A 26,757-nucleotide genomic window follows, 5' to 3' on the forward strand; every position below is an offset into this window, starting at 1 on the left:
AAAAGCAACCCTTACATCTCTTTCCAAGCAAGAAAATTTGTGGTCCCTTCCAAGGGTGGGTGGGGTAAAAAGGTGGGAACGGTTGGTGGCCAACCCTTCCCCAAGCCCACTTGACATTCTACCCACAAGCCTTTTCTCACCCATGGATTCAACATGGCTCCGCTGCACTCCGAGCACCTCCAAGCTGCTGCCACGAGCTGCCTCACTCAGTTCCCACCGCATTTCCCGGTGCCTGAACTGGCAGCACAAACGCTGGCACCGACCCCCGGGGCTGTCAAAAGGGCATGGAAAATGGCAAAAGTAACCCACGGAGGGCAGCATGGGCTACTGCTCAAGGCCACCTCCTCTGGCTTCGAAAATTGTGTGCACTGATGGCAAAAGCAGGCAAAGCTTAACACACACCCTACTGCCTCTTGTCTAGCCAGGGTACCGCCTTATATAGTCCGTTGCTACTCGAAGGCGGAGCTTCATAGCTTTCCCAGCCAATGGGGAGGTTGGGGCTGGCGTCAGGGGAGAAAATAACGAGGGAGGGAATGACCCAGAGAACAGATGGTAGGGCCGCGTCAGGTGAGTGTAGTGTGTGTCTGTCCTCCATGGGGAAGAAGGTTCATAAAGACCTAACCTACAGGTAGAGAAAACAATTTCCCAAGAGCTGAAAGGACCCTTGGATTAAGGAATCTCCTGCCTTGTGGATGCCTACCTTGTTCCTAAACAACATCCTTTGACTTATAAGTTTGGCTATTAACCTTCATGGATCATGGAGAGAACCTCAGCTGTGAAGCACATCTAAACTTTGCCTCTCTCTAGCAGGTGATCTTAGGCAAGGTATCTGACTTACCCGAGTTCTCCTTTCTTGATCTATAAAATAAACTTGCCTTTCATAGGGTAGTAGGATTCAGTGTGCTGTAATGTACCAAAGTGCCTAGCATAAAGTAGGTGAGAATTTAGGAGGACAAGTTCTTCCCCTTCCCATCATCAACACATACCCACAAAGGACCTGGTACATGTCCCTAAAATCCTTCCAGTTGAAACTGATTCCTAAAAGGGAAACAGTTCCCTATTCCATTGTTCTTCTTTGTAAACTGAAATACTCCTAGGATAGATAGGCTCATAAGTCACTGATGACTTCAATTAGTCTTTGAGATGTTTGCTTTTCTTTCAATAGCACGTACTGAGCCTGGGTGCTTTGGGGAAGAGAGAAGGAAGGGTCCTCCAGCTCTAAAAGATTCAGGGTCCATGGATCCCCCTCTAGGAAATTACATGCTGGGATCCCTCCTTCCTTTCTTTTCTTCTGAAAAACAATGTTATCTCAAATGGTTATGGATACTTTAGAAGGTCCTACATCTTACTGTCCTATGAGAGGACCCTGATGACTTGGAAACAATTGAAGAATGCTAAGAGTCTCTAGTGCTAGTTTTGTCTCTTGATACGGCACACCTGTTTTGCCAGTAAAACATGAACAGGTGTGTTTTTTTGCTTTGGTGGTGGGGAGGGGCGTAGTTAGTAGTGATTACCCTGAAAGTCCTCAAAATGCCCCCAAGTAAGGTAAAAAACTAAATGTTCTCATTTTACAAACAACCAGCCTAGAATGAATACTTTCCTTAAGTCACTGTCCAGGATCCGTTTTACTTGATGAAGTTTTCCACACCTTATTCCTTTCTATTTTTTTCCATTAAATAGTTTTTATAGCTGAGAGATTTTTTATTGAATGTGCCCTCCTTTTAAAACACCAGAAAGTTTGAAGGTCTTAGTAGAGTTTCCAAATCATAACATGAGTGTCACCAAGGTATTTTTTATGACAAAAAATTTAATCAGTGGGTTCCTCTCTCTCTTCCTCACTCTGAAGTCTGACTCATCATTCATGCCTGTCTCATCTGAGCCTGTGGAAACCACGTCCGTTGCCCTAGATTTTGACCTTGTGTCTGATTTCCTAATTCTGAAGAAGTGGTGCCCCAAAATGTGCTGCTCTCAGCAGTCTTAGAGAAAGATGTGTCTGATACGCCTTCTAATGGATGAAAGTAAGAAAGAGTTGCCAGCTCTGGGTTGACAGAGTATTCACCACTCTGACAAGCTTTTTTATATCTGAAAAAAAAAAAATACATACATCAAAAATTGTTTTTAATTGTGTACGTTTGCAGCTTGGCTTAGAAAAGCATCTTAAAGTGATATATGAATTCTATCCAGTGTATTAGCTATGTATTATAACACTATATAAATGAATGAAAAATGTTAGACCCTACACAGATGTGCTATTTAGAACAGAGGTCATAGCCCTTTTGTTTCAAGGCTATTAAAAGAGAATGCATTTCTAGATTCTCTATATCCTTTCCAATTGACTAGGGTTGTTTCTATCTCTAGATGACTATTTAAAATATTGGGAAAAAGTCCAAGTGGGATATTCCCTGAGAGACAGCCCCATGCTCCTTTCCAAATAGGGGAAATGGAGCCAAAATGAATACCTTATGAACTTGGGAGTCACGTTTGCCTAGCACTCTACTAAAGAGAGCAGGTTGGGTGTTTCCTCTCATGTGTTTTTTTGACTCCAGAGGTCTGCAGACTTACTTCATTGTCTTCATTTTGTACAGCACGGCACTACAGATTGCCAAGAGGATGACAAAAAGGAAGAGAGTCATCAACAAGAGGCACAGCATTAACTTTAATTTGGCTTCCTGTAGTTCTGCCAGGTTGTCTTCATCTGTAGCATTCACATCAGAGTCTGAGAGGAAAGAAAGAAAATGCAATGGGAAAGAGTGACTCTGTTCAGCACGTTTTCCTGGAGGAATAAGGATCGCAAAGCAACTGAAGAGAAGCCTTCACCACCCGGAGCCTTCACTGAATTCTCCCCACTACCCTCACGCAATGCAAAGGAGAAGGCTATAGGCCACTCCCTACGGCCAAGTACTCTTAACTTTTTTACCTTTCCCCTTCACAGCAATCTTGGGGGAGCTGTCCTTTGCTCCATTTTCCAGGATCACAGAAGTTTATGGATTTGCCCTTGGTACATAGCTAATAAGTGGCAAAATTTGGTATCAAACCCAGGTTACCAGATGTTAAAATATGTATCAGACTTCCTCCCTGAATAAAAAAAAAAAAACAATTCAAGACTCTGAAGAGATTACTATTAAAAATGTGATGAAATTACACACAAGGGATTAGTCCTTCAAGAGAGAAAGATGCAATTCTACTGTTGGGACATACATTGACTTTCTTTTAAGCTAAAAGGATGACGTACTACAATGCTTTCTCCACAAGGCTTAAGAACTGAATTTGTGGGCTTCCCTGGTGGCGCGGTGGTTAAGAATCTGCCTGCCAACACAGGGGACATGGGTTCAAGCCCTGGTCCCGGAAGATCCCACATGCCATGGAGCCACTAAGCCCGTGCACCACAACTACTGAGCCTGAGCTCTAGAGTCCGCGAGCCACAACTACTGAGCCCGCATGCCACAGCTACTGAAGCCCACGCGCCTAGAGCCCGTGCTCCACAACAGAAGCCACCGCAATGAGAAGCCCGCACACCACGATGAAGAGTAGCCCCCACTCACCGCAACTAGAGAAAGCCCACATGCAGCAACGAAGACCCAACACAGCCAAAAATAAATAAAATAAATAAATTAAAAAAAAAAAAAAGAACTGAATTTGCCATTTTATTACTGTGATCAAATCTAGTGTACTTGATGTTAAAGAAATGGAAATTTAGTTAAATTTCTAAAATACATTATATAATAAAAATCATGTCTGGATCCAGAAATGTCAAAAGTCTTTTTACTAAAGTAATGAAAATATATCTTTACTGCCAAATTTTATATCTTCCTGAATATATGTCTGACTTAACAGGCATTTAATGGTGACTTTAAATAACCATGTTGCTATTTCTCTCCTTTCCCCCAACCTCCTACCACCCAAAAGTTCCAACGGTTTTCATGATTTTCTAGGTAATGATATTTTGGTAATAAGCAATGACAAGCTCCCACGTCTAACTCTCTGATATTTAAAAAACTTGTAATTGTCCAAGTGCAATCCTAGGCCAAGGGGAGTGAAATGTACACAGTTGCCAATGACTGATATCTTGACTTTGAGGGAGATTATTTTGGGAACAAACAAATTAGGTTAAAATGGACTGTGCTCCTGAATTGCTTTGCTATTCCTTAAAAGGGTGTTTGTAAATAGGTGTACTTATAGTACATTTTGTTTATCAAGGTGGTGGTCAAAACTAGAGAAGGGTTTGAAATTCCTAACCATTGGAAATTATAGAAAAGCGAATTACAAGTTTGGACAGCTTTTTTTTTTTTTCTCTAAGCCTCAGTTTCCTCATCGGTAAAATGGAGATAATACCAACTTTCATGGAGTTGCTGTGAGGGCTGACATAATAATGTATGTATAGTGTAGTATGTGCTCAATGTGTAATAGAAAATCAGTGATGCTCATTTTAATTACTTGAAAAGACAAAATATTTCTAAAGCACTTGTCATTACTGTATATCACTTTTCTAAACAGAGAAGACTGAGTCTGTTTTCTTGATGCACTGAAAGGCAAATGGCTGTGCTTGTCAAATAATCCAGTACAGAATTGAGGTGACAGGCCTTAGATGTATTATCAGATGCTATTTCTTTTTCAATGTCTTTTTGTAGGACAGAGGTTTGAGGAAAATTAATATATTGCCTCGTTGTGAAATGGAACACCAATGGAAGATATTTAATAACAGGGGAAACTGAGCAGGGGGAATATATGAGAACTCTGTACTTTCTACTCAATTTTTCTATAAGCCTAAAACTGCTCAAAAAAGTCTGTCAATTTAAGACAACTGCATCCTAAATATTGTTCACTTGCCTACTCCTTCATTTGGTTTACTATTTCAGGAATGTAAGTTACAAAACAGGGAAATGGAAATAGTCATCTGCAATGTGGTCATTGAAGAACACTGTTTAGGAACCATAACTTTCCTAAAACTGTAAATGTCCTCTCTGGTATGATGTCAGCCACCATGCTACCTTCTTACATATTCTATACCTTACTGAGGAAAACAGTATCACCATGTAGACACTAAAATGTGTGAAAGTATTTATGCATTCCTTTAATTGAAGTATTTTGTTCTTACTTGGAATTGGGTGAAAAAATTGATCTTGTTGGTTGTCCTCATTGATGGTTGCATTTATAGCTGTTAAAACAATAAATTGGTGTTATGGTAAACAAACTTCACTTACTTTTGTGTGTGTATATGTGTGTGTGTATACAGCTTATTCTCATTGTTCATGGTAGTCATGGTAGTTAAGCTATGTGAGCACTGAATTAGTGAATACTGAACCATCATTGTTCCTAAGGGAAATACAGGGTTAGGTTCCTGTGAGCCTCTGGTCACTACATTTTCATCAACCAATCAATATCTAACCTTGTTTTATGTGTGTGTTTCTGTTTAGAGACACTTTATTTAGTATATACTGCTGATTCATCAACATTGAGCTCACAATCAACAGCATTATAACTCACACCTACATGAAGCTTATATAATACACACACTTTTCTCCTAAGGTACATCACAGCCTTCTTGTGTTTAGGAACATTAAACAGCATTGTACTACTATACTTGGGGGGCATTTAAAATAGCAAAATAGCCAACAGAAAGCACAAAAATGCGAAACATCCAGCACTAAGTAGACCACAAAAAAGGAACTTGTTTAAAGCATGAGAGCTGAAAAAAGAAGTCCTTTGTTCTACCTCAGCTCGGAACAAGAGCATCAGGCAATTAAATTTTGCTACTCTGTGTGTCCACAAATGACTGTGAAAGTTCTGCAAGTGGAGGGTTCCAGATAAATTTTAGATACAGGTAAATTCACAAATACAGAATCTGCAAGTTAGGATCCATTGAATATGGTATGTATTTCACATTTATAACACATGCATATATGTGTGTGATAAATGAATTCTATTTATACATGTATGTATATATAGATGCTATGCATGTTACATTTATACATGCATACATACAAATGCTATGCATGTTCCATTTATACATGCATGATTGTGCATTTATGATTTATATGTTACTTTCAGGCATGCATATATTTTGATATATACTTTGCATTCATCCGTGCCTGTCCATGTGCATACTGTTCCAAATACAAAGAGGGGTTATAGTGAGCAAGAGCCTTATTTAACATTTTTAATCATAAATTAAATGACTAGATTGCAACATTTGTAGGAAAATAAGAGTTTTGGGGAGAGAATCAGAAAATGTGTGACACTGATCAGCTTTCTGGGTTTGTTTTGCATTTGCTATTACGTGTGATGATGGCAGCAAAATGTTAACTTATTAATTCTTAGTATTAGAACAATTTACACTGATCTTGGCTTTCTTACAGAAGACTTTAGAAAACCAAAACATTTTCCCAGCTACCTAACTACTATGAGTTTACCTTTAGCTAACATTGTCCAAAATGCAGGCTCATTTGGTCTCTGGGTTGGTTCTGTTTAAAAAACAAAATAGAACATGATAACAAAATAAGGTAATTTGGCTTCAGTAAATTTTTGATAGAACCTTCATTCGTTTGTTACTTTAGTCATCTAAAAGTTATACCTTGAGTTCCTATCATGTGCCAGACCCTGTGGTTGGCATTAAAGTTACAGAAATGAACAAGGTCTTATGCTCAAGGAACACACTCTCAATTTGGGAGACAGACAAGAATCACTGTTAATTACGTTGCAGGGTAATGAGGGCTTTCATAGAGATGCACAGGTGGTATGCACAGAGGGATCTAATTCAACTTCCAAAAGCCAGAAACACTTTGAGAGGGAGCCGATGCTCCCATATAGGCTCAGAGGACTAGAAATTGTTTGCCAGACAAACTATGTAAGAGAGAGATCATTCCACTGTGAGCCAACTCAGGTGTCATAAGCAGGTTCGGTAAGCTCTGAGAGCTTCAGGTATTCTGGAGTGGGGAATGTGGGTGAGGAATATGACCAGAGATGAGACCGGCAAGTTCTTCAAAGGTCAGATCATTTCAGACTTGAATGCCTGGTTAAGAACTTATAATATGACCCCAAACCTAGTAGAAAATTACTGAGGGTATTTAAGAAGGGGCCAACCAGGATGATCAGATTTCTATATTTAAATATATCAAGAAAGTGAATAATATTAGAGTAATCATATGAGAAACATACTTGGATTGCATGAACTGGAGAACATAGGGTTTCATGTAATAACAGTCCACTGTCTTCAATTAGACCACTCCTCTTTCAAGACCTGAGAGGAGAGCCATCCTGGGTTGTTATGTTTTCACAAGTATTTTATAAGGAACAATATTCTTGTCAGAAAAAGTAAAATGATAATTTTGATTTTGTAAACTCTCACTCTGAACTTTCCCCCATTAATAATCTTAGGAAACACCAACAATTGACTCTAAGCAGAGGCAAGTTTATTTCTCAAGCATGTGATTGTTATATCATTATTTTAAAATTATATAAAAATGTATTAAATATATTTATATAAATACATATTTATACACACATGATATTTTAGATAAATATATATTAAATATAAATGTAATACATTTTACTAAAATAAAGTTGTATTTTGAAAAGAGCTCACTTCCTATCACTTGTCAAGTAAATCTGAAAATTGAGTCTTAGATTTTTTTACCATTTAAAAGATTTTAGGATGACTTTAAATTGTAGTAGTACAAATTCTTTAAGCATGTTATTACTTTACGAAATACTCAGATTAATGAAAGTTAAATTTTTAAGTCATATAATGATAAGCTCCAGGTCTGACTACAGTATTGTAACTTTAATACCGTGAATAGTTTTTTCAATAGGTTCTTTACTTTCTTCTTCATTGCTGACTGTTTCAGGAGGTGGTAATGTCATTGTTTCATTGAAGAGTTCATCTATGAAAAGGCATAATGGATTATCAGCATATAAAAATAATGACTCAACATTTGTGATTAGGCATTTTTTAAGCTAAAAAAAATAGAAGAAAAGGAGACAAAAAATATCAAAACAAAAAAAAAACAAAGAGAAAGATGTTGACATTTTCCTGAGATACCTTAAAGGAGGGGAAAGAAGAAGGCTTTGAAGAATGATGTTTGTGTGATAATGGGTTGCTTGAGGAGAGGTTAATATGCCTCTAATTTGCAAGAGTGAGGAAAAACTGGGAGCGTGGAGCCACAGGCTTCCTTTGACCGTATGGAAGATCTATTGGATGAGAGACATTGGCTTCACATGGCTCCCTGAACAGGCCTTGAAGTGATACTGTCACTTCAGGACAAGTTGGTTGCTGGTCAGGGTGGTGACATGAAAGAGTTGTAACATCAATGTCCTTGCAAACTGGAAACACATGCATGTTAACTACTCAAAACAGAGTTTTGGCCCTAAAGATTTGGGGCTACAAATCAAGGATTTTCAGGCCTGATTTAGTATATATCTCAGTCTACGATGTGTCCATCTGGAGGTATGTCAGCAAGAGTGTATCTGGGAACAATTGTGACTGAAGGACCATTGTTCTCCCCACGAAGTTGGCAATTTCAGTTAAATTGCTTCATACAGGAGTCAATAAAGTTCCATATGAAGTACAGGCAACCCCACTTCTAGGAAGATTTCTACTGAGCCTACAAACAGCACAGGTATCTTGTTGGCAAGGAAGGATGGAAAAAAGAATCCGTTACCAGAGTTGACACAGATTCAGGCAGGGCTGGAACAATTGGTAAGTAATCCTTTAACTCTGCTATGCAACCTTCAGACTTGATTTTGGAAAAAAACGTCTGGACTGTCTCACTACTGCCTTGCTCTCATCGTTTTAGGGACTAAAAGAATTGTTAGTCAAAATTTTTCTGGAGATTTCCATCTCCTTGGGGAGCTTGCTCCTTCAGAATGTCCCCGCCATGTCAACATGTCTCCCTCTGTTAGGGCCCCTTTTAAAATGGCAAAAATTTCTTATCCCAATACAGCTTTGACAATCCTTTGGGGACCTGAATTGTAGGAAGAGAAGTTAGGGTTTTGGAATCTTTTCCATGGGTCCTGTGGTCTTCAATAATCCATTTCCTAAGGGAATTTGAGGTACCTGGTCTGTTTAAGAATTGGCTCTGTGTGTCTGATCCCAAACAGCTCAAGGTGTTGTCTGCTGTGTGCAAGCAAAATTCCCATGAGAGGTTTGTCTAATTAATGTATGCCCTTGAAATGTCCCTATCCATTTATGCCACAAATTTTGGAATTGCTAAAAATATTTCATTATTGTCAAGTAGCTTTATTAATAATTAGGCATTGCTGAGTCTGGCTTTTCCCAATATTGAATATTGTCATAGCCAGAAATATGCTCTCTTGCCTTACTTATTTTCATCCCCTTTTCCTTGTCTTTCATAGATATGAGCTATTGACACTTCAAGGTGAAAGATGTGGTATATGTACTTTACAGACTTTTAATGGCCTCCAGAGTCACATGCTGGCAACAGTTTTATCTATCAATAGTTACACTTGGTGGAAAGATGCAAAAAAGAAATAACATTTGAAGCTGAAAGTGCAAAGCAGAAAGAAGTAAAAATGTGGGTTTAAGAAAAAACAATTTTCTAGAGTCCTAAATTTAGTTATGTCATTTTTCTTTCCACACCAACCAAAAATATGAGGCTAAGGAATATAAGAACATCCTTGTCTTCTGAATTTATCAATGCAATGGCTATGGTGGAGTCTCCCTATTTTAGGAACTAAGACTCCCTGACGATATTAGCTCCACTAAGACCTTTTTCCTACCAACACTCTGCAGTGCTATTTTGAAATCTTGCTTTAAGCGTTCTTCATATTTGCAATGGTGTCTTTCAGTACTCACAGTTTCTTAGAGAAAAATTCAGGTCAGTTGCTGCTCTCACAGATATTTCAGACTGTGTGTCATTTGGATTTTGTGTTGTAAACACATCTTAAAAACATAAGATCAAAAATTTTCAGCAGCTTGCTAAGTCACTTCTTGTTCCTTTCACATTTTTCCTCACCAGATTTTTTTTTCTTAAAACATATGCACTAACTAATTCCAAGAAAAGAATAATAAAGTATTTGAGACATTCTTCAGCTACAAAATAACAAGTGGGGCAAGGGTCAAAAATAAAATTCATGGGGAAAAAAGCCAAACCAGTATCCTTATGCTAACTGACTCTTTCTGAAAAGAAATTATTAAGGAAATTACAAAAAAAAATATAGATGCATAATAGGTGCCAAAGGATTCATAGATGTGTAATATTATCACTGTTTGTATTAACATTGTCAAACTTTAGCCAAGTAAGAAGCATTCACTTGCCCTTGAACCTTCTGTTAGACTGTAATAGTTCAGCTTAAAAAGCACATACTTCAATAACAATCAAGATCTCCCCAATACATTCACATTTACATATGCACATAAAGAATCCTGCTCTTAAGAGGTGTCAGTGAGGCTGGCTGTAATTCAAAAATAATGGACATACCCACCCAACCAGAGTCAAAGTAAATTGGATCAAGATGCCAGACTGAACATTCATATGCATGTCTCCCCTTTCTAAAATCTCATGAAATGACAGAAAATTTTACACACATGAATGTATATATGTGTTTAGTATATAAATATATATATTCATTTCCCCAACACACACACACACACACACACACACACACACACACACACACACACACACAGCCATTAATTTTGAAGAATTTCTGGGCTAGATCTATGGAGAAATAAAAGGAAATCACAGCTCAATATTCATGTTATGAGTTATGAAAGTATGAAAATTAAAACACTGTGGTATTTTTGTAGGGAAAGACAGATCAAAGAAACAATAAAAAGGTAGCAACTGACCAATTTCAAATGGAATTTAGATTATATTAAATGTGAGTTTCATATCAGTAGGGAACTAGTGTTAGACAACTGGCAATCCTCCTTGAAAAATGTAAAGTTTTATGCATATTTTATGCCATCTACAAAAATAATTGGATTTAAGACTGGTGGTGCAGTAGTTGAGAGTCCGCCTGCCGATGCAGGGGACACAGGTTCATGCCACAAAATATAAAATTATCCAAAAATTGGAAAATAATTTAATATCTTGGATTGGATAAGGCCTACCTAAATAAGATACAAAATGAAGAAGAAATTAATCAAGAATTGATCTCATAAAATTTAAAATTTTCTCTGTGATTAAGATACCTAAATAAGTTTAAAGATACGCAACAGCTTGGGAGAAAATACTTGTTACTTTTACCATAGAGAAAAGATTAATATACTAAATATAAAAAGAGCCCCTACAAACAAATGAAAATACAACCTAATAGAAAAATGGGCCAAGGATATGAACAGGTAAATCACAGAAGTAGAAATAAAAATGCCCAATAAATACAGAGAAAAATTCTCAGGTTCAAAAGTAATCAGAGTGCAAATTAAAACAGTAATGAAAAATTCTCACTTATTCACAAAATATGATTAACAATATTCATTGTATGTGATGTGATATTGTGGCGCATTCTTGGGGGATATAAATTGGTAGATAAGTTTTGGAGTACAATTTGTGGTATCTATCAATATTTTAAAAGATTTATCCTTGATTCAAAAATACCAGTATTAGGTATCTATCCAAAGAGAGATACACCCAAGTGTACATGAGAAGAATGTACAAGGGAAAAAACTGCACATAATCTAATTCTTTAAAAAGATAGTGGATAAATTATGGAACATATCATTTTATGGAATAGTATATATCCATTAAAAATAATGAGGTAGATGTGAAAAGAGCTCTGGAGTTGTGAAATGAAAAAAGCAAGTCATAATACAATCCTTTAGTATAATCCCATTTATGTTTTATATATATATATGTGTGTGTGTGTAAGAAAGATTTTTTTCTTTAATCAAAGTAATCATCAGGCTCTTGATTTATTTTCCCTCTGGTAATTCAAAATAGAGGTACATCCTGAAAAGGAAATAACTGCATCATTTTGCATACAGTAGAGGCAGCCTGTGGTGAACAGACTGGACACCACTCCTGACTGCTTCTTCGTAGCTATGAAACCTGGCAATTGACCTCTCTGAGCATCAGGGATTTTTTTAACCTACAAAAGAGGACAGTGATTCACCAAAGAACATACAGAAATACAACTTACATATTATAATTTTTGAAGTACTTGAGTGTATGTGTATGTGTATATCTTAATTGTATTTCTATTGTTTTCTTTGATTAATATTATTAAAAATTCCAGGATAATTAGATTTAATCTCAATTATATTTAATTTTTAGCAAGAGTTTCTTATGAATTTTTCACATTTTACAATGGTGGACCTTGTAAGGACATGGAAAGAAAGCCCATACAATGAATGGTGAATAATTTGAAGTTCAGTGGACCTTCCAAACATCTCAAAGTCATCTTGTTATGGGTTGAATTTTGTTTGCCCCAAAAAGCTATGTTGAAGTCTTAACCTTCAGTACCTCAGAATGTGACCTAATTTGGAATTTAAGTCATTGAAGATTTAATTAGTTAAGACAAAGTCACATGCGAGTAGGTGGGCTCCTAATCCAAAACAGTGTCCTTATTGAGAAGAGGGAAATTTGGACATGGAAACACAGAAAGAACTTGTGAAGACAGATGCAGCGATTGGAGTTCTGCTGCTACAAGCCAAGGAACTCCTGGGGCTACCAGAAGCTGGAAGATGCAAGGGAAGATAGTCTCCTAGAGGCTTTGGAGAGAGGTTGGCATGGCCAAAGCTTTGATTTTGCATTTCTGGCTTCTGTGAGAACTGTGAGAGAACAAATTTCTTTTGCTTTGAGCCCCAGTTTGTGGTACTTTGTTTCAAGAAGCCCTAGAAAGCTGACACACACCTCCAAATAAATTTTGGTTAACTCACCATAAAATTAGGTCAATTGTTACTAAAGTGAATAAATAACCATACTGCTAATGATAAACCCTATGTTAATTATAGACAATTACCAAGAGAATCTTATTAAACTTCATAACACCTCATGGAAAAAGTTGTAGGAGATAAGGATTTCATCTCATACGCTGAAACGTCTATAAGGTAAGTTAAAATTTAAGTGGGAAATAAAATGATTATAGGAGTTTTAGAGTTAAAATAAATCCAACCAATCAAAAATAAATCAAACCAGTCTAATCAGCTTTTGTATATGTATTGCTATTAACTTGAAAAGCTTACATTGGTTTATACCTTCATAGTAATCGTCAGTTTTCTCATTAGCAGGAACGTTCTCCTTATTTTCTTCTTCCACTTTATGTGGCTGTTCAGCCACAGGCTGCTCAGGTAAGGGCATCATCTCAGGCCCTGAAAAAAAGTATGACCAGAGATCAGAAATATGTTGATTTCTTTGACTACTTTCTTTTTCTAACTGCATTTTTTCACAAAGGATTTGAGTCAGAGATTTAAAATCTAAGTTATACCATATTTCCAACAATAAACTTTATATCATCCTATAGGAAATTGCCGCGGATTGTTGGAGAGGGTGTGGAGGAAAGGGAACCCTCCTACACTGTTGGTGGGAATGTAAATTGGTGAAACTGCTATGGAGAACAGTATGGAGGTTCCTCAAAAAACTAAAAATAGAGTTGCCATATGATCCAGCAATCCCACTCCTGGGCATATACCAAGACAAAACTCTAATTCAAAAAGATGAATGCACCCCTATGTTCACAGCAGCACTATTTACAATAGCCAAGACATGGAAACAACCTAAATGTCCACTGATATATGAATGGATAAAGAAGATGTGGTATATATATATATATATATATACAATAGAATATTACTCAGCCATAAAAAAGCATGAAATAATGCCATTTGCAGCAACATGGATGGACCTAGAGATTATCATACTAAGTGAAGTAAGTCAGACAAAGACAAGTACCAGATGATATCACTTACATGTGGAATCTAAAATATGCCACAAATGAACATATCTATGAAACAGAAACGGACTCACAGACATAGAGAACAGACTGTGGTTGCCAAGCAGGTGGAGAGGGAAGGATTGGGAGTTTGGGAGTAGCAGATGCAAACTAGTGTATATAGGATGGATAAACAACAAGGTCCTACTGTATAGCACAGGGAACTATATTTAATATCCTATGATAAACCATAATGGAAAAGGATATGAAAAAGAATATATATGTGTATAACTGAGTCACTTTGCTGTACAGCAGAAATTAACACCACATTGTAAATCAACGATACTTCAATAAAATTTTTTTAAAAATTGCTATGGACCAATTTTCTAGGATAATGGATCATGTTTCTTGTCTGCTATTTTGATGAAAGTTTTAAATGCTCACCTTCATCGGCGGGATCCGTACCACTAATCTCTGGGTGAAAAACCCCGCATAAAATAATGAACAATATAAAATTCATTGGGAAAATGACGTGATTTATCCAGTGACCTACTGTGTCTCAGAGTTTCCTTTTTGTTGCCCAGGAGCTCCTATAACTAGCAGGGACATTATGATGTCACTGCCAAATGGAGATCAGAATGCTGGGGAGGAATTTCCAAAAGCTTTGTGACTCAGTCTGATGTCTTTATCTTTGGTCCTACAATAGTTTTTAGGTGTTTTTTTTTTTAAATAAACCACTATAAGATTTTCTTTGAAAATTAAGAGTTATGTTTTCATGAGGTAATGTAAATTTTTGGTTCCTGGATTTTAAAGAACAATTAATATTGCTGATAGATGAGAACAGACCTTTTTGGTTTTCAAAGCATTTACAATACTGTATGTTCTTTTGGATAACCACAAAGTATCTCCTAAAAAACTAATCAGATACCAAAATTCAATCCAAATGCCCTGCAAATTCTGGTTCATGGGCTATCTTAACTGTAATTCTTTTTTTTTTTTGTGGTATGTGGGCCTCTCACTGTTGTGGCCTCTCCCGTTGCGGAGCACAGGCTCCGGACGTGCAGGCTCAGCGGCCATGGCTCATGGGCCCAGACGCTCTGCGGCATGTGAGATCTTCCCGGATCGGGGCACGAACCAGTGTCCCCTGCATCGGCAGGCAGACTCTCAACCACTGCACCACCAGGGAAGCCCTTAACTGTAATTCTTTAGGGGAAAGTTTTTTGAAACATCCTTTTGGGGGGGTTTAAGACCTATATTCTTTATAGAATATAAAATATTTGTTTTGCTAAAAACATTTTATCAGTGAAACCCATCTTTTACCTCACATCATACAGATTGAGAAAATTATCTAACAGTCAGAAGAGGACTTAGGCCTGGATAATATTATCCATACATTTCTCATATAATAACTCATATAATAAGCAATAAAGGTAAGAAATCAAATGGACAATACCACCAATATTGCTCTTCATATTAAAGGACACCTAACATCCCCTCCCTCAATTGTAATTATTATTGATGGAGTCTCTCAGCTCTAGACAATATTCATAATTAAAATGACACAAGCATCAGGAAAAAAGCGCACAAGTTTAAAAAGACTTGAATGTTTTTTCAGTATAATGAAGGCTCACAAATGAAGTCCAGCCAGCGTGGCACCGACTGGGCATACCTGAGGTACTAAAGAGTAAACTCGGCAGGAGTCTAATTGCTTAAGAGGGTGAGAGGAAGCAGAGAGGACTTATCCTAAAGGAAAAGATGGTTAGGATCACAGCCTCAGTCCTCAGTCAACCAAAGGGAGGTGGTCCTGTGTGTGGTACTGTTTTTCTTTTAGGTCCTCCAGCCCTTTCTTCCGTGGGTGCTGAGAAGTGGAGAAGAGATGTGAGTAAAGAGCTAGCAGGCTTCTGGAGCCCTTTACTTTGGCATCTCCCTAACAGGGTGCAACATAGAAAAGGGGAGATAATTGGAGCAAGCATGCCCTTGGTTGCCCTGAACCACTGCACAGCTTTGGCTGATGGAGCTTAGCCATGATGAAACTTAGCAAAAGTCAGAAGTTCCAGGGTTGGGGAGGAGGTGGCATCCAGTGGAATTACCAGTTGTTCTCTCTGCAGAATCCTCTTATATTCCTAGAATAGTTATGCTTATTTTCAGATGGGACAAACCCTCTCTACATGTAATGGAACTGGTAGAGTGAATTGGTAGATTTTTTTTTAAACATTCGATTTTATGAAACTAAGTTTGTTGAAAAATTGATTCTAATTTTCCTTTGTCCCATGACCAGTACTCTTTCTAGAGTATATCACTAGTGTTATGGGTTGAACTGTGGCTCCCCACCCCCAAGTTCATATGTTGAAGTCCTAACCCTCCAGTACCTCAGAACATGACCCTGTGTGAGATGGGGTCACTGCAGATGTAATTAGTTAAGATGAAGTCATACTAAAGTAGGATGGGCCCCTAATACAACATGACTGCTATTCTTATAAAAAGGGGAAAGTTGAACAGATACACACACACACACACACACACACACACACACACATCCACACACACACACACATCCACACACACACACACCCACACACATACTCACACACACACACAGGGAGAATGCCATGTGAAGATGAAGGCAGAGATGGGGATGATACAGCAAAAATCAAGGAACACTGAAGACTGCCAAGAAACTACCAAAAGCTAGAAGACAGTCACAGGACAGATTCTCCCTTACAGCCCTCAGAAGGAACCAACCCTACTAACACCTTGGTCTCAGATGTCTAGACTCCAGAACTGTGAGTCAGCAAATTTCTGTTGTTTAAGCCACTCAGTTTGTGGTACTTCTTTATGGCAGCTCCAGCAAACAAACACTACATAAACTCTTTGAATTCTTGGGAAGAGATTATGGAAACTAAAATTGAATGTGTCCTCACTGTATATCATCAGTTGAGGCTGTAGTTATCATTTCCATGAATGTAAATATTCTATTACTCAATAGAGTAAAAACTTATCTTTAAAAAGAGTATATGTTTACTTTCTATATATTAAAATATATTTTATGCCTTTGAAGAATGCCCTAAGAAGGGTCCATTGCTAATACCAAGGATGTCATTAGATATACTTTCTAATCTATGATTTTATTTTATTTCCTGTTTCTTGACCATGTCTGGATTATGAGCCCCTTCCATTTCGGTGTCTTCTCCAACAAGAGCACTGGACCAGGAGTAAGAAGAAATATATTTGGGTCTTAGCTCCATCACTTACTACCTATGTGCTCATGAGCAAATCATCTCTCTAACCCTGAATTTCCTCATCTGGAAAAATAAGTAAATTAGATATCATACAAGTAGATATTCGAGGCATTTACTGGGTTGAATTTATTTCCTGAATTTATTTACTTCATAAAGAATTTATTTACTTTCTATACAGATAAATTTTTTTCATGCCTAAAGGGATTAGCGCTGGTGAGATTTTCATATACACAGCTTTTTAAGAGGCATAACACACCAGTACCCTACTAGGAAAGTAAATACAAGTAGAAAAAGTGATGTAATAGAAGACACACAAACATTAAGAAATGAGACCATGTTGTAAAATGACCCCAAACGTATTTTAAAGACTGTCAGTTGAGTCACCCTAATCTTCGAGAGACTCCATTAAACGCAGATAGTTCCACAAAGCGTACATTAGTTGTTGCAATCCATGAACATAAGTCTCCAACCTTGCTTAAAATATTAATTTGAATATTACTTTCCTCAAATCTAAATAGTAAGTTTACACATGACATAAAATAAAGTAAATGATTGGTTGTATCATTGTAATTTTGTAAAACCAAGAACAATGAACTCTGCTTCATCGGAATGGTTAGGGAACTGAGGTTCTTTTTAACAGACTCCAAACTAAACAAAAGTTACCATTTCATTCAGGATTGCTAATTTTCAAAGAACTAGAATCTTTCAATAAAATATAAGAAAGTTCTTTTGAACAGAATGTAATCTCTTTTCTCTCTTTGTGGGACTGTCAAGAATTTATAGTGCCCTCTGGGTTAAGTGAGAACCTTGATTATCAATGTGTACTTTTGTGTATCATTTTGAGTATCTGAGCTTCTTTTCCCCAGGTCCAGATCCTTTTTATTTATATTATTATTTTTTATTTATGTAAAGCTTTTTTTAGCTTCTAGATAAATAGAAATATTGAAGTAAGGGTATTTTATTAACATGGTGACTCATAGTAAAAGAGAAATATCTGCTGATATTAAAATGTTGGGTTTAAAACCAGATCCTTCATTCACAAATTAATAGAAGAGGCAAGGGAAGACTGCATGGAATCTGGCCAGGCTGAAGTTGTTTAATTAGGTTGCTATTTAAAAACTGCCACTTAACCTAAGTCTTAAGGAGGTTGCTAATTAATAGCTATCCAAAGATTCAGGATAACAGGGTGGATGCATTAGGACAGAGGGACAAGAACATTGAGGCTGCTAAGTAAAGAGTGGAAAAACTGTTTTACAGTGGGGTCTGGAAGTTTAACACTTCAAAGCTGAACAGTGCTGTGTAATAAGGAGGTCCAAAGGGCCTGGCTTCAGATTGCTAAATTAGATTAGAGGGGAAGAAGAACATTGGCATTGGGATGTAAATTAAGTAAAATGAGAGACCATGATGTGTTGTCTGGGACCAATGAAGCTCCCTAGGATGTCTAAGACTTGGAAATGAGAGGAACTGTGGGAAAGTGGTACCTTGGTCTTTCGTGAATGAGGCTGGTGTAGAGAATGACAAAGATGATGGTGGTGGGTAGGGTGGTAGAGAGTGGTATTGTTAAATGGCATAAACCTGGGAGGATAGGTGGTTTTGAGAGCACAAAAGTCAAGATATTGAAGAGCAAGAATGCCAACCACACCTCAAGGCACTGATATACACTGGGGTACATGAGATATAGGAGAAGGGGTTCTAGAAGGCTGCAGGGAAGAACCAGATCTCGGTGAGAAGTTGTACTCATACTGAATCTAGATGTTGTATTTATAATTTAACATTATAATATAAGCATTCTGACACACTTAATTTTAATATCTGTATAACATCCAATTCAGTGAATATTTATTACTTTTTTGGGTCATTTACCTTATCGTTGGTTAGGTTGTTTCCGGTTTTCCTTATTACACACAGTAAAGTAATGAGCATATTTATGGCTAAATTTTTTTCAGCATTTATAATGATTTCATTTAGATCGTTTCCTAAATGAGGAATTTCTACCTTAAAGCATATGAACATTTCCAGGCTCTTGATACTCACTGTTCCACACTCATCTTGGATTTTCCCAGCCCCAGCCGTGGAACCAACCATCATCTCTAAGAATTCCTGGTTCCTTTCAGGGGACAATAGTATCCACATGCCAAGATCTGGACACTAGATGTGTTCATTGAATCAGAACACCACTGTGGTCAGGTCTTCTCAGTGGACAGAGACAGGAATACAGTGTATGTACAAGTGTATATGTGTATGTAATATACGCATATATATACGTACATATATTTACATCTATATTTATTTCTATATCTATCTATAGCAAAAACATGGGGTTCAAACAGTTACTTTAATTTCAGACCAACAACTGTTTACACATTTATAGCCCCCTTCTTTGATGGTGAGAAACCTGGCTTCCATTATACTTAATGGAGTATATTTACTTGTTTGATTAACTTCTCCCTCCTCCCCGTGGTAGAGAATCAACCTTCCACTGCTGCTACCTCCCTCCCGCTGCCTAGATGCCCTTCACAACCCACACAGGCTCTGACACCCTCTGCCAGGCTGCTCTCCCAGATAGATGACGTCCTCACCCCACTGGCCTCTGCCACCTCATGGTAGGCAGCCCTCCTACATAGATGCCCGCCTCATTTCACCTGGGCTCTAATACACCATGCCAGGCTACCTCCCACCTCACCCCTGCATGGATTCCCTCCCGATCCTGATTCGGTTCCAGTATTCCATACCGAGCATCCCTCCTCCTACTCAGATGCCCTTCTTATCCTGCTTGAGCTCTGACACCCCATTCTGGGCCACATGGCTCCCTCCACCCCACCCTGGCACATATCCTACTGTGAGTGACCCTACCTAAGGCTTTGGGATAGTAATTTTCAGGAAGGTGAAGGGGGAAGTGACAATGTACCTACTTTCAAATTTAGTCGACTCAGAAACATTCAGAACTTCTGAACACTGTTGTCTTTTTCTTTCTTCTCAATGGTCACCCTTGTCCCAAATCCTGCTCTAATTCCTTCCTCTCCAATCTTATATCTTCTCATTCAACTTGAAGTGATGATCCATGTTCATATCTTCAAAAGGGAAACTTACACAGTAAAAAAGATTAAAGACACCAGAATAGGGTTTCCCTGGTGGTGCAGTGGTTGAGAACCCACCTGCCAATGCAGGGAACACAGGTTCGAGCCCTTGTTCAGGAAGATCCCACATGCCACGGAGCAACTAAGACCATGTGCCACAATTACTGAGCCTCCAGAGCCCACAAGCCACAACTACTGAAGCCCATGAGTCACAACTATGGAAGCCGTGCGTCTAGAGCCTATACTCTGCAACAAGAGAAACCACTGCAATGAGAAGCCCGCGCACTGCAACAAAGACCCAACACAGCCAAAAATAAATAAATAAAGACACCAGAATGAATGAAAACTTGGGGGCCTCTAAACATACACTGAAGTTAAATGATCTGCCCTCCACAAAAGTGAGAATGTGAAGTTCACCTTCAAATGCAACGGGAATTTGAGCAGTGACCAAGCCTGACTCAGTGAACAAGTTACCATGATATTTACACTTATTTTATGTGAACTTCAGTGCATCTTATCCCAGAAAGGATTTTAGGAAGTTTATAAGAGGTACAGAAAATAATGGCATAACATAAAAATAATAAAATATGGGGTGGGGGAGATAGAAAAGCAAGTTCAGGGACTCAGTTAAGCAGAAATCAGCTTTAAAAGGCAACTGTAAAGTCCCATGACCATGTTCAAGGTTGGCATAGAATTGGGTCTATCCTTCATAGAAAGAGATAATACAAAAAAGAGAATCTTGTCAGTTATATGACCCATGGTGTTGAGAGAAATAAGAAACTATTTCTCAGAGAGTGGACCCCTATTCTTGGTGTTGGAATCAGACAGGCTCATTTTCTGTGTGATCTGGCCCCTGTTTACCTGTCCGGCTGTGTCTGTGCCACCCACCACCTCCCTCCCGGGGCCCCAGGCACCCTAGTGTTCCTTCAGTGCTTCAAAGAACCTGTTCCTGCCCGAGGGTCTTTTTCCATCGGGGCTTTTTGCTTGGAGGGCTCTTTTCCTTCTATTTGCTTGGCTGGCTCCAGATAAGCCTTTGTCGGTTGATTTGTTTGAAAATAATTTCTCCCATTCTGAGGGTTGTCTTTTTGCCTTGTTTATAGTTTCCTTTGCTGTCAAAAGCTTTTAAGTTTCATTAGGTCCCATTTGCTTATTTTTGTTTTTATTTCCATTACTCAAGGAGGTGGGTCAAAAAAGATTTTACTGTGATTTATGTCAAAGAGTGTTCTGCCTATATTTTCCTCTAAGAGTTTTGTAGTGTCTGGTCTTACATTAAGGTCTTTAATCCATTTTTAGTTTATTTTTGTATATGATGTTAAGGAGTGTTCTAATTTCATTCTTTTACATGTAGCTGTCCAGTTTTCCCAGCACCACTTATTGAAGAGACTGTCTTTTCTCCATTGTATATCCTTGCCTCCTTTATCAAAGATAAGGTGACCATGTATACGTGGGTTTATTTCTGGGGTTTCTATCCTGTTCCATTGATCTAATTTCTGTTTTTGTGCCAGTACCATACTATCTTGATTACTGTAGCTTTGTAGTATAGTCTGAAGTCAGGGAGCCTGATTCCTCCAACTTTGTTATTCTTTCTCAAGATTGTTTTGGCTTATTGGGGTCTTTTGTGTCTCCATACAAATTTTAAGATTTTTTGTTCTAGTTCTGTAAAAAATGCCATTGGTGATTTGATCAAGATTACATTGAATCTGTAGATTGCTTTGGGTAGTATAGTCATTTTGACAATATTGATTCTTCCAATCCAAGAACATGGTATATCTCTCCATCTGTTTCTGTCATCTTTGATTTCTTTCATCAGTGTCTTAATTCAGTCTCGGAAGGTTACACCTTTCTAAGAATTTGTCCATTTCTTCCAGGTTGTCCATTTTATTGGCATAGAATTGCTTGTAGTAGTCTCTTATGATGCTTTGTATTTCTGCGGTGTCCGTTGTAACTTCTCGTTTTCCATTTCTAATTTTATTGATTTGAGTCCTCTCCCTCTTTTTCTTGATGAATCTGGCTAAAGGTTTACCAATTATCTTCTCAAAGAACCAGCTTTTAGTTTTATTGATCTTTGCTATTGCTTTCTTTGTTTCTATTTCATTTATTTCTGCTCTGATCTTTATGATTTCTTTCCTTCTGCTAACTTTGGGGTTTGTTGTTGTTGTTCTTCTTCTTTCTCTAGTTTCTTTAGATTTAAGGTTAGGTTATTCATTTGAGATTTTTCTTGTTTCTTGAGGTAGGATTGTATTGCCATAAACTTCCCTCTTAGAACTGCTTTTGCTGTGTCCCATAGGTTTTGGGTCATCATGCTTTCATTGTCATTTGTTTCTTTTTTTTTTTTTTTTTGATTTCTTTGATTTCTTCAGTGATCTCTTGGTTATTTAGTGGTGCACTGTTTAGCCTCCATGTATTTGTGTTTTTTACAGTTTTTTTCCTGTAATTGATTTCAAATCTCATAGCATTGGGGTCAGAAAAGATGCTTGATACAACTTCAATTTTGTTAAATTTACCGAGGTTTGATTTGTGACCCAAGATGTGATCTACCCTGGAGAATGTTCCATGTGCACTTGAGAAGAAAGTGTAATCTGCTGTTTTCAGATGGAATGTCCTATAAATATCAATTAAATCTATCTGGTCTCTTGTGTCATTTAAAGCTTGTGTTTCCTTATTTTCTGTCTGGATGATCTGCCCGTTGGTGTAAGTGAGGTGTTAAAGTCCCACACTATTATTGTGTTACTCTTGATTTCCGCTTTTATAGCTGTTAGCACTTGCCTTATGTATTGAGGTGCTCCTATGTTGGGTGCATATATATTTATAATTGTTATATCTTCTTCTTGGATTGATTCCTTGATCATTATAGAGTGTCCTTCCATGTCTCTTGTAACATTCTTTATTTTAAAATCTATTTTATCTGCTATAAGTATTGCTACTCCAACTTTCTTTTGATTTCTATTTGCATGGAATATCTTTTTCCATCTCTTCACTTTCAGTCTGTATGTGTCCCTAGGTCTGAAGTGGGTCTCTTGTAGATAGCAAATATATGGGTCTTGTTTTTGTATCCATTCAGCGAGCCTGTGTCTTTTGGTTGGAGCATTTAATCCATTCACATTTAAGGTAATTATCAATATGTATATTCCTATTACCATTTTCTTAATTGCTTTGGGTTTTTGTACGTCCTTTTCTTCTCTTGTGTTTCCCACTTAGAGAAGTTCCTTTAGCATTTGTTGTAGAGCTGCTTTGGTGGTGCTGAATTCTCTTAGGTTTTGCTTATTTGTAAAGCTTTTTATTTTTCCATCAAATCTGAATGAGACCCTTGCTGGGTAGAGTAATCTTGGTTGTAGTTTCTTCCCTTTCATCACTTTAAATATATCATGCCACTCCCTTCTGGCCTGTAGAGTTTCTGCTGAGAAATCAGCTGTTAACCTTATGGGAATTCCTCTTTATGTTATTTGTTGTTTTTCCCTTGTTGGTTTTAATAATTTTTCTTTGTCTTTAATTTTTGTCAATTTGATTACTATGTGTCTTGGCATGCTTCTCCTTGGGTTTATCCTGTTTGAGACTTTCTGTGCTTCCTGGACTTGGGTGGCTATTTCCTTTCTCACGTTAGGAAAGTTTTTGACTATAATCTCTTCAAATATTTTTCAGGTCCTTTCTCTCTCTCTTCTCCTTCTGGGACCCCTATAATGCAAATGTTGGTGCATTTAATGTTGTCCCAGATGTCTCTTATGCTGTCTTCATTTCTTTTCATTCCTTTTTCTTTATTTGTTCCATGGCAGTGACTCCCACCATTCTGTATTCCAGGTCACTTATCCATTCTTCTGCCTCAGTTATTCTGCTATTGATTCCTTCTAGTGTATTTTTCATTTCAGTTATTGTATTGTTCATCTCTCTTTGTTTGTTCTTTAATTCTTCTAGGTCTTTGTCAAACATTTCTTGCATCTTTTCAATCTTTGCCTCCATTCTTTTTCTGAGGCTCTGGATCATCTTCACTATCATTATTCTGAATTCTTTTTCTGGAAGGTTGCCTATCTCCACTTCATTTAGTTTTTTTTTCTGGGGTTTTATATTGTCCCTTCATCTGGTACATAGCCCTCTGCCTTTTCATTTTGTCTATCTTTCCGTGAATGTGGTTTTAATTCCACAGTCTGCAGGACTGTAGTTCTTCTTGCTTCTGCTGTCTGCCCTCTGGTGGATGAGGCTATCTAAGAGGCTTGTGCATGCTTCCTGATAGGAGGAAATGGTGGTGGGTAGAGCTGGGTGTTGCTCTTGTGGGCAGAGCTCAGTAAAACTTTAATCCACTTGTCTGCTGATGGGTGGGGCTGAGTTCCATTCCCTGTTGGTTGTTTGGCCTGAGGTGACTCAGCACTGGAGGCTAGAGGCTCTTTGGTGGGGCTAATGGTGGACTCCAGGAGGGCTCATGCTAAGGAGTACTTCCCAGAACTTCTGCTGCCAGTTTCCTTGTCTCCATGGTGAGCCACAGCCATCCCCTGACTCTGCAGGAGACCCTCCAACACTAGCAGGTAGGTCTGGTTCACTCTCCCCTGGGGTCACTGCTCCTTCCCCCTCGGTCCCGATGCACACACTACTTTGTGTGTGCCCTCCAAGAGTGCAGTCTCTGTTTCCCCCAGTCCTGTCGAAGTCCTGCAATCAAATCCCAGTAGCCTTCAAAGTCTGATTCTCTGGGGATTCCTCCTCCCGTTGCTGGACCCCAGTTTGGGAACCCTGACGTGGGGCTCAGAACCTTCACTCCAGTGGGTGGACTTCTGTGGTATAATTGTTCTCCAGTTCGTGAGTCACCCACCCAGCAGTTATGGGATTTGATTTTATTGTGATTGCGTCCCTCCTGCTGTCTCATTGTGGCTTCTCCTTTGTCTTTGGATGTGGGGCATCTTTTTTGGTGAGTTCCAGTGTCTTCCTGTCATGATTATTCAGCAGTTAGTTGTGATTCCGGTTCTCTCGCAAGAGGGAGTGAGCACACGTGCTTCTACTCCACCATCTTGAACCAAATCAGGTTCTCCTGTTCTTATATAGTGCCTTGAGCTTACCCTTGGAGGATTCATCCTGATCATAAGGAGCTATTTGCATGCAAATAATATTTCCTGATAGTCTCCCCTTGCTAGAACATAAGCTCTGTGAGACTCAGTGTATCTTATTTACTGCTGTATCCGCAGACCCTTGCACATAGTAGGTGCTAAAATAAATGCTGAAAGAAAACTTCTGTGAGGCTCATTAATGAATTTCATAGGACTGTTTCTTATAACAACCCATTTTGTAAGCTGAAGGACTGAGTGATTTGGAGACTAAGTTGGGGATATTGGCAGAAGGCCATCCTAATAAAAACTCATGGAGAACGTGCTACAGGCCCGGTAGGATTGTGCTGCCCTGTCCTTTGTCCAATGGAACAAAGAGAGCCTGGAAATGGACCCTGGTGCGTGGTTCTTATAGACCTGCCCACTCTGCTTCCTAGGGTTGTCCTTCCGTACAGTAAGGGCATCAGGCAGGAGAGGTGAGGCAGCACAAAACTGCAGGTGTACAGCTTATTGTTTACATGGACAGTATCCTGCACAATAGGTCTGCAGAACCTAAGCCATCCCGAGAACATCAACTTTTTAATACATAAGTGAAATTCTTTCCCTTAAGGTCTGATCCTCTATCTGTTACACAAACTCCTCCCAAACTCCTCCCTGACACTTTTGCTCTGCACCGAATTACTGTTTACTTTGTATGCATGCGTCTTTCCACATCATAATAACATTTTAGTGGAAGGAGGTCCCATTGTCAGGGCAACCAAGGGGAGCACTTGCTCAATTCAGGCTCTACTGTGACTTAGATTCCTGCCTGCTCTTGGCTCACCTCACTTGTGTGGTTGCAAGGAGGTCAATATTCTGCAGTTTCCTGTTCTTTTCTCCTGTGTCCTGATGACAAACACTCATGCCTCTGAATTAATTTACTTTATAACTCCTACTAACGTTAATGCATTCCCTTCCTCCAGAGGAATACTGCAGTATAGTGTGCCAGCTGCCTCCAGGAAAGCCTGGCCAACACTTACCTTGTCCTGGTTCCATTCCAGGAGCTCAGAATGAGCATCTATCTACTCACAAGCTGCCATATCCTTTCTCTGGTACCATGAAAAGGCCAATACCAGGAGAAATATATAGTGGTTAAGAGTCCTGGCATTGAGTCTGGTGATCTGGGTTCACATCTCTGCTCCTTCACTTACTATCAGTTGGACCTTGAGCAAAATATTTCATCTCTTTGAGACTCAGTTTTTTCATCAGTAAAGTGGGGGAAATGACGGCACTCACCTCATGGAGTTGTTATAATCATTGAATGAGATGTGGCATGTAAATCCCTTGGCACAGTGACTGGCACACAGTGAACAAAGCTTAGTTGTAAAGTCTAATGTCTTATTAGAAGTTTGTAAAGTAAGATGTGTCTTGAGAGAGGTCTCATAAAGAGACCACGAAAAGGGAATACAAAATACTACATAATACGATACAGTGTAAAACTTCCTCAAAATATTCTTTATCCAAATTTCTCCCCAACACTCCTTTAGTGTTTCCTAAAATAACTCTCTTCTTTATCATCCCACAAGCTGCATCCAGTCAGCCTTCCTC

The 26,757-nt window shown here is 38.4% G+C and overlaps 1 protein-coding gene across 1 annotated transcript; it reads right to left on the minus strand.

Annotated features, from left to right (window-relative positions):
* Window positions 1–206: 206 nt before the first annotated feature.
* On the minus strand, window positions 207–13,259 carry EQTN (equatorin). Its single transcript, XM_024754553.1, is given in 8 exon segments — window positions 207–368; window positions 1,840–1,934; window positions 1,937–2,082; window positions 2,563–2,716; window positions 5,096–5,155; window positions 6,411–6,461; window positions 9,812–9,898; window positions 13,145–13,259. Coding segments are annotated over 8 exon segments (870 nt in total).
* Between the last annotated feature and the right edge of the window lie 13,498 nt (window positions 13,260–26,757).

The sequence above is a fragment of the Neophocaena asiaeorientalis genome, unplaced genomic scaffold, assembly GCF_003031525.2.
Source record: "Neophocaena asiaeorientalis asiaeorientalis breed wild unplaced genomic scaffold, Neophocaena_asiaeorientalis_V1.1 scaffold379, whole genome shotgun sequence".
NCBI lineage: Eukaryota > Metazoa > Chordata > Mammalia > Artiodactyla > Phocoenidae > Neophocaena > Neophocaena asiaeorientalis.